Source organism: Electrophorus electricus, chromosome 3, assembly GCF_013358815.1.
Source record: "Electrophorus electricus isolate fEleEle1 chromosome 3, fEleEle1.pri, whole genome shotgun sequence".
NCBI lineage: Eukaryota > Metazoa > Chordata > Actinopteri > Gymnotiformes > Gymnotidae > Electrophorus > Electrophorus electricus.
Window position 1 is genome coordinate 11,509,263 of NC_049537.1, and position 12,232 is coordinate 11,521,494.

Below are 12,232 nucleotides of genomic sequence, written 5' to 3' on the forward strand. Positions count from 1 at the left end.
CAGTTGTACACAATTGGACTCTTGGTTACTGTTGTCAAGGCTGTCGTCTTGGATAGTGTTGAGAGAACAGAACTCACATCTCACTTTAAAGATTGTCTTGTTCTTTCAGGACCAAGAATTAGTTTCTGAAATTGGCATGAAAGGTATTTCAGTCTTATAAAATATTGTGGAATCAGAATACCAGAATGGTGTCAGATGATGTTGTTGTTATTTAAGAATACTGTAGCGCAAGTTAGACTGATACAAGTGAATGTTTGCACACTCAGAATGAAGAACAGTGTTATTCTTTGATATGTGTGCAAAATGCAAATCTCCAGGAGACCACCAGTGAAATCAGATGAAACTTGGTTCCATGACAGCAATATAAGCAGCTGTGGTGTTATCCTTCCGTCACTCAGTACATGGCTAACCCCCCCCCCCCCCCCCCCCCCCCCTCTCTCTCTCTCTCTCTCTCTCTCTCTCTCTCTCTCTCTCTCTCTCTCTCTCTCTCTCTCTCTCTCTCTCTCTCTCTCTCTCTCAAACACCATGGCACAGTCCCAAATAGCACACTCGCAGCCCTGTAGTCCACACATGTGCAAGCACACCAGGATACAAAAGGTGTCCAATTTCTCATTTTGGCAATCATAGGGTTTAGATTTGCTTAAAAGCACCCTCTATGCACCCTTACCATGGCCTTTAATAGCAGTCTATTATCCAAAATTCTGTGAGAACAGAATGTTTTAGTCTGATCTGTCACTCATTGTGATAATCATTCGTAAGAATATTAAATTCTTCTGAACTGCTTCTGAAACAGCAGCTCAAAACTGTCTGCATACAGAACCATGTGGTACAGAACCAAGCACAACAGTGAAAACCACAGGCAGCATCATATTCCTGTCCTACATGCATGCTTTTAAACCAAGCGCTCCTGGGGACTGGTGAACCACAGGTCTGACGTGTGTCATCCACGTCACCAACTGGACTTTGACGAGGTCTGCAAGGCTTAGGGCGCCATTCAGGACCAGGCTTCTGTCTAAACTGTCTTTCCAGTCTATCCTGTCTCTCATCTTTCTGCTTCTTGTTCTGTTGGTCTGTTTCTGTACCAAGGCATGTGCCCTGAGTCTGTTCCTGCTGAGGATGACATATGAGAGGGTTAAAAAAAAAGAGAGAAAATAAAGAGTTATAGGCAATGTGCAAAGAAAGAGAATGAGCTGGAAAGCAGTGCCTCTGGTGAAGGTGCAGGGCACTTGGTAAAAGCTTTCAGAAGCTCCTGTGATGGAGGGTCAGAGAGAACAGCACTCACCCTCTCTTCACTCCTACTTTACCTTATCTACTCTCATCTCAATTCCTTTCCTCTCCTTTTGTTTGAAGAAAACTTCATTTGCAGCATCTGGTACAGGTTGTTCCTTTGTGGCAATAATATGCTCCTCGTTTTAACCTACAAATTAGTACAAATGTATTCATTGTGTATTTTCGTACTCTTAAATTGAAGTCTCTTCTCCAGACATTTGACTGCATTTCAGTATTGAGAATCTAACGTAACTGTACCTCGGAAGACAGCGAAGCCTGTTGGCATTTTCTAGCTCCCACACAAACACAGCTGAGAAATGTCAGCTCTCATTTTTGGCCTTTTATTCTGAAGAAATGCCACCTTCGGATGCCTCTTGTGTGCAGCTAAATAACCAACCAAGCTCCAAGACATCTCCCAGAGTGTATAAAGCAGCTCAGCTGACTTCCTTGCTCACACACACCTGATCTAGCTTAATTACTCAGACTGGTATATAAATGAGAGCAGGGAACGCCCCTGAACTGTGCTGACCTCTGTTCTGATGGGTCCTATTCTACATGCAGACAGAAGAGCAGCTCCCACAGTTGGAAACTTCATGTTAATCTCATGCGTAGGTGACAAGTTAAAAAGTATCTTTTCTGAAATCTTGGAACTGGAGCGTGAAGCCTATGTTTGATCAAATTGAGAAACGGAGCTCTGGAGAGGTGCAGCTGGCTGGGAAGGCTGTGTCCTCCAGCTGGGACTTCAGTTTGATGCTTCAGCCCTCCACAGCTGATAGTTTGTGGGGGCACATTTGGCTCCATGTGTGGGTGGGAAGGATGGCTTGGTCCCCTCTCTCTGTCGAATCAGAAGAATGCCAACTAACTGTGGGTGTCTGTTAGAACATATACAGCACTGGGCAGTTAGCAGCCTTCTGCCAGTGCATTCAGCTGCCCTATGATGGTGTGTGAGAGGTTATATGGTGTCGACTGCTATACATGAAGTCGGGTTAGTGGGTGGGAACTGGCAACCACTACAACTGGAGAAAAAACTCACATAACCTTATCTCAAGAAATACTCACTTACAGGCTTGTAGTAGTGTCATTTAGAGGACGCACCAATATTGTGTAATCACACGGTCAAAAAAGCTACAAAGATACTTTTTGGTGAGAAACATGGTGAGAAATGTGACTGTGCTTGAGTAGCACTTGAACCACACAATATGTTCCCTGTTGTAATATTCTCTTGTTCTGAGTTTAGCTAATTATGCATATTTCAGAGCTGCCTTTATATCGTCCCCCTCTTCCCCCCTGCGTTCTCACTTTCTCTATTGCTCTTTCTCGCTCTCTCTCTCTCTTTCTCTCTCTCTCTCTCGCTCTCTCTCATTCTCTGTCTCTCTAAGCATTCTACACTCAAAACTCAAGGCTTTTCAACAAACATCCTCAGCGTTTTTTTTGTTTGTTTGTTTCATGCCTTTGTCACACACTGCTTGTGCTCTGTAACAAAATTTGAAGGATCAAACAACTTATAGTTGTCTAGTTATGATTCAAACTTATAATTCAACCCCCAGTGGCTCTTTATCTAATTGTCACCATACATGTAAGAGTGATTTTGAGATTGATCTCTTTTCTATTTAACAAATCAGATTAATTGGAATGAGATTGACAGTTCATTCAATTAGTTAATCAAATTACTCTGTTGTGAATAGGCTGAATCAATGCACAAACTTTCCCAACAGTGATATTAAGAGACGTATAGAAGTTGTTCATTTGAGACGTCTCCCAAGAGCAGTACCGTTTCTGTAACTGAGTGCACTGTATTTGAAGGTACTACCCGGCTGCCAAGAGAGGGGGAAGTTCCAGGAGTGGATTATAACTTCATCAGTGTGAGCGATTTCAGGATCTTGGAAGAGAGTGGTCTGCTGCTGGAGAGTGGAACCTATGATGGTAAGGAGCATGTGTCAGGGGATAGTTTTTGGTAATCCACTTTGTTTTGTGCAATAGTGATGTTTGGGGTAAATTGATTTTTAAGACACTGTAGAAAATGACAATTGTTACATTGGCAAATATTACTGTATCTTATAATTAAAGTGTTACTGTCTTCACACTTAATTAACAGTGTATTCTCTATTTATACAATTCTATACATTGCATATACATTCCAAATATAGCATTTAATTTCTGTATTTAGAGGTTTACTCTCTATACACTTTCCTGAAAACTGCAAAATGCAAGCTCAGATATGTTCCATTTAGTCTCAGCTAAGATAAGCTAAGGGATAGATTTAGCTTAAGAGTTTTTCAGCAGAAGATGGTGACTTTGTGAGTGTGAGATTACATGGTGCAAACATGCTTGGTGGCGCTTTCAGAGGGAACTACTATAGAGCCTAGGATGGGGTGATCTAGCCACTGTAACGCTATCAAACCTTCCAGCACCACATATGCTTCAGGGCCTAGAGAAAGGCTTAGTCATAGTAAATAAGCCCTGCTTGGAGAACAGACAGACCTTATATCACTCTATTTCTGACCAGCTTTGTGAAAAAGACACAAGGCTAAATTAAGCCCTTCTGTTTGACTGGCTTGCTTGTCTGTTGTCTTCACAATTTTGCAATCGTCTCTGGTGTGAGGTCATTGTGTCTTCTGCCCATCTGCTTAAATGAGAAAAAAAAAAAAAGAAAATGCACAGCAAAGGAGTCGCTTTTGATGTGTCTGGACCTCTACACTGAGACTGAGAGAGCGAAAGAAGGAGAATAAGAGAGCGCGAGTGTGTGACAGAGATAGCGGGGGGTGTGAGACAGAGAGAGGACTGGCTGTGCTAGGCGCTAGGCTAGGGGAGTTAATGTGGCCCCGTGTTGCCTGCGTGATGAAGACTGTGCCAGTGAAAGCCTGCTGGGATGGCCAGCTGTGTCAGACAGACATGCCCATATGTGCCCGGGCTCAGAGAGGGGAGGATGCTGTGCTCACAGAACATGCACACATACATGCACACAGGCCCAAACACACACGGCCACACACACACACACACCCACACCCACACCCACCCACCCTTCATATGAAAGGGCTGGTTTTTGAGGTACCGTTGAGGACTTGCCTTTTGATGGCTAGAAGATCAGAACATTTGGCAGAACTAAAATGGAATTAGCCTTTCTGTTTGGAGATGTGAACCTTGTTTCAAATGCAACATGAGATGGCTGGAATGAATCTTAAGCCAGAAAAGGATTTTCAAATGAGATCCATTATTAACACTATAGTTTATTCTAAGATCAAGTTTAAAGATTATGTTTTAGTGTGTCCTGATTCTCTTTTATCAAGAGCGTACATTGATTTTCACTTTCTGCTTTCTAGACATCCTCTAATATGACTGTAATGAGAGACGTGCAGTTAAGGCTTATACCAATTAGGAGCTGACACTGGGCAATAAAGATTCAATGCTCACTGAAATCTGATGGTAACCACAGCATTTCTATGAAGCATTTGTTAACGTGTCATATTGGTAGCACTTATTGTTAAGTGTTTCCGATCTCACTATTGTTATTCTTATCTGCCTAGTATATCTTCCTTTAGTGATTTAGGAGTCCTGTTGGTAATGTCTCATTTAACATTGAATTCTTGGTGCTTATTCCAAGCTGGTGCATACTGATAAGTTAATTTGCAGTCTACAATCATGAGCAGTTGTGAATTATGATCTATTAAGTCAAGCCATGAACTCTGTAATAGTATTCTGGAGTGTGCTCAGAGTGTCCAGTCGTTTGCGTGTTCAGTCTGTGGTATGTTCAATGTGTCTGGTCTGTGGCATGTTCAGTCTGTTTGGTCTGTTGAGTGTTCGATGTGTACAGTCTGTAATGTGTTCACTGTGTCTGCTGTGTCTGGTCTATTGCGTGATCAGTGATCATTCTGTGGCATGTTCTGTATGACAAGTACATGGCATGGTAGCTCAGTGGTTAAAGTACTTGACTTGTAATCAGAAGGTTGCTGTTTCAAGCCCCACCACTGTTGGGCCCCTGAGCAAGGCCCTTAACCCTCAAGTTGTACTCACTCATAATTGTAAGTTGCTTTGGATAAAAGCATCAGCTAAATGCCATACAATGTGTGACTAGTATGTGGTGTGCTCAGTGCCATTTCACTTTATTTAGATCATCTTATTCTACATTCTATGCATGAATATTACCTTGTCTATCAGCCATGTCAACAACATTAAGAGCTTGCAGTGGCCCAGTCTGTTTTTTAGTTAGATTGCACAACTCCCATTAGATCAGTGCTGACAAATTACACCTTAAATGCACCTTGACGCTGGGTGGTGGTCACACCTCTGCATCACTTGCACCCAGAGAAGTGAGTTTGTTTGGTGATTAATCACAGTTCGCAGGCAGGTGTGATGCCCCTGGGCCTGAGCTTGGCATTCACCTCCTCATGCCTCTGAGTTCATCTAGCTATCAGTCAGAGCAGAATAAGGGATTTGTGCTGTCAGAACCTTCGTAATCCCAGGGCATATTCTGAACGGGCTAAAGGGAGTTATAGACAGTAATTAATTCATGTGTTTTAAAAGCATATCCTCTTGTGGCTTCCACTGTGATTTTCTAATTAAGCTTCTTATAGTACACCATGCAAAGGAGGAGGTTCAATCTAACTGATGATTACCAGGATTGTTATATAGGAAACAAAATTGAATATTTGACCTTAAACTTCTGTTTTCCTGCACATTCAGTAATTATACCAAGAGGAACAATTTTAAATACTTTTTGGATGAAAGCAGCAAACAAATATAAGCCACAACAAATATGGTTAATTTGAATATTTGAACTGATCTGTTCATAATTTATAAAGGTTGAGCAGTTGATTTGAATACATGTTTTTCTTTGGAATGGACCCCATCATATTTAGACTGATTTTACGAGACTAATGAAACTCCACACACTCCACACACCAGTGAATTAGAAAATAATTTAAGCACATTATATAGCCCACTGATTGGATACTCCATTATTGGTGCTGAATATTAATGAAATGTTTTTGCATTAGAATAAAACAAGGAAGATGGGGTTCATTACTGAGTCCAATGGAGAGTGTAATTGCTATGACAGTGCCACCAAACGAGAGGGCTTCTCGTTCAGTTGGGTTGCCAGTCCTTAAGCTCCTTGTGAAGAAATGAGCTGAGTGGAGACAATGAAACTTTCTTTATTCTTCTTTATCCTTCCCATTTCAATTTATTGTAGGGACACCCCGTCATGGTCCAAATGAACCTCATACTACATAAGGCCTTCTGGTGCGTTCTGAGTGCAACCGCCTAGCTGCTCTAGCCATTTTGGGAGGTTTAGATTCTGTGGCATTTAAAGGTGAGACAGTAGAATATTCAGCATACTTTGTCTTCTTTGGCGGTTCTCCAAGTATAGAAGTCCCAGTGATTCAGATTCAAAGTGAGCATGAGCTACTGCCGGGAACGAGCTCTCCTGAGTCTGCTGAGAGAGTTCAAGCCCAGCACTGTAGGAGAGAGAGGGCATGCCTTCAGTGCCTTTTACAAGATGACTGGTGTTTCTGAGAGTGCCTCAGTGCCCCCACCAGGGGACTTTGAGCAGTCTCTTTTAAAATAGCTAAGGCCATTCCCATCGCATATTCAACTGTGCCTGAGTCAAACAGGTGGAGCTAGACAGAAAAATATGATTTAAATTCCTAAATTAGGTTAGGTTTTGTAACCTAACCTAAGTGTCATTCAAATTTTAAATACATCACATGAAAGAATCTCTTCCAGTAATGATTAAATCAGACACCATTGCTTTGTTTTTGAAAGGCAACTACTATGGCACACCCAAACCCCCAGCAGAGCCCAACGTGGTTCAGCCCGACCTGGTTGACCAGGTCCTGTTTGAGGAAGAGTTTGGCACAGAGGTCCAACGGAAGCGCACCACTTCTGTCAGCAAGATGGACCGCAAGGACAGTGTTGTCCCCGAGGAAGAGGATGAAGAGGAGCGGCCAGCATTGCCAAACGGCCTTCCAGGTATGTGTGCGTGTCTGTCTGTCTGTACATTACATAGGTAAAATTGATATTTTTCAGGTACCTGCTTGACCGCCACAGTGCAAAAGCAGAGGTACTATTTTGAGATCAGGATCAATAAAAATATCAGTCCATTTGAAGTCTTACCTTTTTTTCATCAAGCAGTGCTTAACAGATCAGTTGGTTTAAATTTCCTCTCTAATTTAGCAGTGTAAATTTACATTTCATTAGCACTGCTGCTCTTCATCTGAGGACCCTTCACTCCCAGAGAATGAGACCACCCACCAGCACATGAGCCAGTGTCTTGGGCTCTCTCTCCTCAAAGGCACACACTCTGAAAGGTTTGCTCGCCCCTCAGCATCCTGCGGCCCCACTGCTACTCTGTTCCACCGAGACAGAGATAAGCTCCCCTTACTCCTGCCTCGCTCCCCAGAGAACTACACCTCTCACAGTCGGAGGTCAGCGACAGCAGGAGGCGGTGCTGACCGTGGGCCCTTGGTCGCTATCCTCCTCCCATCAACTTTTGCTCTTGCTGAAAAGCAGGCTGTTCAATGCACCCTGACAGAACCATGTGCACTTGCGGGATGACAGCGTCCTGATAAATTGAAGCAGGAGCTGGTTTTTTTTTTACCTTATAACACTAATCACATGTCTGTGTGTTAATTTCTTTTATTGCAGGATAAATGCTTTGGGTTTGAGTACCATAGCATGCCACATCACACGGTGTGTCATTTGCTAAGTAGCTAAATATATATTTATGTATATAGGCATATTTATTCAGATGGCTGATGCACTGTATGCATGAGAACTGTTGTTTATGCTGTATTACATCTAATAGTCCCAAGGTGAATTATCCAAGGTCATGACCCTGATGTATGGTAATACACACCTTACCAAGTAATGACTGTTTTAGCTGTTGAATGTTAGTTTTTGACCCTTGCAGGCTTTACAGAGGGGAATATGTAGAGACACACATGGGGGATGAAGGATAGGGAAAGAGAGAGAGCACTATAGAAAAAGGAGGGCAGAGAGCCAGTGAGCTCTAATCAGATGCAGTGTGCCTACATACATCTTGACCTGCTTTGATGTACTGTGCACAGTCCTTAATGGACATCATAATGGAAGTCATCTTAATGGAAATCTATTGAAATAGTGTGGGGGGGATGACTAGAGTATCTCTAAAGTAGGCATTGTTGCCATGGTACCAAGCAGAATGTGCATGTCTGGCCCGTGGTAGGCTGGGCCCTCAAGTGTATTGCTATTGATTAATTTCTGAATCGCCGAGTGGCAGTGCATTTGCATACTTATGTATGGCTGTTGGGAGTGGTAAATGCTCTCGTCACAGCCTTGGCTGAGACCAATGAAGAGGAAATAGCTTCTGAATATTCGCTGAAGCAAATAATCCCTTCACTTGTAAAGAAAGAAAATGAATGAAGATGTTTTGGCCTTACTTTGAATCATGGTGGCCAACAGAATGCATCTTTTGTGTCTGGATTTCTTGTTTTCGGGGGCCGTTGCTTCTCCCCAAAATGAGACAAACAGAGCTGGCACACTGAGGGACTGTTACCAGAGGCTGCAGCTTCCTATTGTGGTTTGTAAATGACATGCAGCACAATACCTTTCCATCGCACCCTAGCTATTTGTACTCTTAACCACAGGGCAGAAACATACGCATCCATGCAGTACGCAGTAAAAACAAGATATGGACAAACTGCCTGAAGTGGCCTACACGGGTAATAGCAGAGCTGTAGTCCTGCCTGTCTCTGCCTTTCCCCTTCACACAGCTGAACACCAGAAGAGTCGCCACCCGCTTTCCATCTTCCACTCTGTGCTGACATGCAAATTGCTTGCCCCACCTTGTCTCTGTGGCACTTTGCATTTTGTCAACTCTCATCCATCCCTCTCTCACTCTCTCCTTCTCTCCCTGTCTCTCTCACTTTCACTCTCTCTATCAGAGGGAGGTGAAGAGTGGGGGAAGCCAGTGCCCAGCTACAACCAGAGGAGCAACAGTAGTAGCAGTGTTGTCCGTGGAGGAGGAGGTGGTGGTGGGTCTGGTGGAGTAGTTGGCGGGGAGCTTCGCACTTGGAGCTCTCTCCCCAGAGACGACAGCCTTGAACCCCTGCCATTCAACTGGGAGATGGCCTACACTGAAACTGGAATGGTCTATTTCATTGAGTGAGTAGATGTGAGAGGGTTGTCTGCTGTGAAGGAGTTTGCTGTCCCCCCAGAGGTTTCTGTCTCAGTTCTTTTGCCCTCTATGTTTATTAAGCTTTCCTGTCACTTCTTGCTGTTTGTTTATTATTTGCATATTTATCCAAGTCTGAGATCAGTTTTTGGCTGACTTCCTAAATCTCTTTGCACACACTTACATTGTAGGATAAGCACACAAATATTGAGCAATCACTATATGAGGAATTTTGAAATGAGCATGGTATGATAGTAATATAATTGTGAAATACAGTATATAGTTTGACAAAAGTTCCACTCCTCGGTAGCATATCAAAAGTGCAGTGTAATGAGTGGGGAGAGAATTATTTTATAGTGTTTTTTCGTTGGTCTTATTAGCTGAGACTAATAGGTGTTAATCAGCTGGTGTCTGCTTCTTCCTCTAGTGTTGGGTCACACCCTACACTAGCCATCTTCTACAGTTTCGGGGACAGATGAAGATCCATTATTCAGTACTGCTTTTGTTTTGGGGGGGGATCCTGTCTTCTCTAAGAAAGCAGACAGCAGCAGGAGTAAATATAGCTCACACCATGGCCTAGATGCTCTTTAAAGAAGTGTGAGACAGGTTGTGTGTGTGTGTGTGTGGGGGGGTGTCTGGGTATATGTGTGTGTGTTGCATGTGTGCTTGTGTGCAGGGTCATTAAATATTTCAGTGTTTCCAACATAATCCCAAATTGTTTATATGTTAATACTAGACAGCCAAATTTAATAGTTAAGATCTCACCTCAGTGGGTGTGCTTCAGAGGTGTTTATTCTCAAGTGCTTGACACTTGTTTTTTTTTTTGTTTTTTTTTTTTTTCCAAATGTTAAGCAATTTCAAAAATATGTGAAACTGAAGAATGTGGGTATTGAATGATACCATTCCATGATCTAGCACATTCATTTTACTGATAGAATTGTGTCTACTGCAGAGGAATGTGCTACTTTATCTGAAAGTAAAAGTGCACGTTGTATAAGTCAATGTTTCCTATTTAATGTTTGGCTGTGAAACTGAGGCTTAACCTGTCACCCTTCTGTTTATGGGCATCTCAGTGCCAGTGAGTTCAGTGTCATTTGGAGAGCATTTAAGATACTCAGTTCTAATGAATATTTATAACATCTGCTTGGACTTGGCTAAATGAGGGAGGTCAGATTGTGCTGTGGAGACTTGCTGCTCTGCAATCTACTTTCAGCACTTACCTGACACACCTGAGCCAGTTAGTCATAGTCATGGTTTCATTTGAACATTGGAGGAAAGAAGCACTGCAGATAAACTCTGCAGAGTAGCAGGTCTCCAGGAGTGGGTGCACCTGTGCTAAGCAGTAAAGGAGAAAATTGGGAGTGAAGGGGGTCACCCTTGTCCTTTCTGTCCAACAGCCATAACAGCAAATCTACAACATGGCTGGACCCTCGCCTTGCCAAGAAGGCAAAACCTCCTGAAAAGTGTGAAGATGGAGGTAAATCTCTCTCTCTCTTTCTCTCTCTCATACAGTTGTATTCAAAATAATAGCAGTCCAACATGACTAACCAGATCAATCACTGTTTTTGGTCTAAATTATATATATATATATATATTACTACATGGCATATAACCTACCAGTAGGTGTAGTGGAGTCATAGAAAACCATCAGACCCAACATTCATGATATGCATGCTCCTGAGTTTGTGTAATTGAATAATTAATTGAAACGTGCCTGTTCAAATTAATAGCAGTGTGGAGCTCAATTGGTGAGGTCATTCATTCTGTGAAGAAACAGATGTCAGTCAGGTGGCCCTTATTTAAGGATGAAGCCAACACATGTTGTACATGCATTTCTCTCTGAAAACCTGAGGAAAATGGGTTGTTTCAGACACTGTTCAGAAGAACAGCGTACTTTGATTAAAACGTTGATTAGAGAGGGGAAAACGTATAAAGAAGTGCAGAAAATGATAGGCTAAAATGATCTTGGCTAAAATTATCTCCAATACTTTAAAATGGAAAGCAAAACCAGAGAAACGTGGAAGAAAACGGAAGACTACCATTCGAATGGATCGAAGAATAGCCAGAATGGCAAAGACTCAGCCAATGATCAGCTCCAGGGTGATCAAAGACGGTTTGAAGTTAGCTGTGAGCACTGTGACAATTAGAAGATGCCTGTGTGAAGCTAATCTATCAGCAAGAAGCCCCCACAAAGTCCCATTGTTAAAAAAAAGACGTGCTGAAGAGGTTACAATTTGCAAAAGAACACATGAACTGGCCTAAAGAGAAATGGAGAAACATTTTGTGGACTGATGAAAGTAAGATTGTTCTTTTTGGATCCAAGGGCTGCAGACAGTTTGTCAGATGACCCTCAAACACTGAATTCAAGCCACAGTACACTCTGAAGACAGTGAAGCATGGTGGCGCAAGCATCATGATATGGGGATGTTTCTCTTACTATGGTGTCGGGCCTATTTATCTCATACCAGGGATCATGGATCAGTTTGCAAATATCAAAATACCTGAAGAGGTCATGTTGCCTTATGCTGAAGAGGAAATGCCCTTGAAATGGGTGTTTCAACAAGATAACGACCCCAAACACACTAGTAAGTGAGCAGCATCTTGGTTCCAGACCAACAAAATTAAAATTATGTGGCCAGCCCAATCCCCAGACCTTAATCCAATAGAAAACTTGTGGGGGGACATCAAAAATGCTGTTTCTGAGGCAAAACCAAGAAATGCAGAGGAATTGTGGAAAGTTGTCAGATCATCCTGGGCTGGAATACCTGTTCACAGGTTCCAGAAATTGGTCAACTCCATGCAATACAGATGTGA

At 42.6% G+C, this 12,232-nt stretch overlaps 1 protein-coding gene across 1 annotated transcript in view; it reads left to right on the forward strand.

Annotated features, from left to right (window-relative positions):
• The window catches only part of LOC113585572 (membrane-associated guanylate kinase, WW and PDZ domain-containing protein 3), an 82,280-nt gene that overhangs the window by 55,681 nt on the left and 14,367 nt on the right, over window positions 1-12,232 (forward strand). Inside the window, exons 3-6 of the mRNA XM_035524432.1 lie at window positions 3,073-3,192; window positions 7,030-7,236; window positions 9,189-9,408; window positions 10,816-10,895. Of these exons, the coding sequence (XP_035380325.1) occupies window positions 3,073-3,192; window positions 7,030-7,236; window positions 9,189-9,408; window positions 10,816-10,895 (627 nt within the window). The remainder of the gene's footprint in view (window positions 1-3,072; window positions 3,193-7,029; window positions 7,237-9,188; window positions 9,409-10,815; window positions 10,896-12,232) is intronic.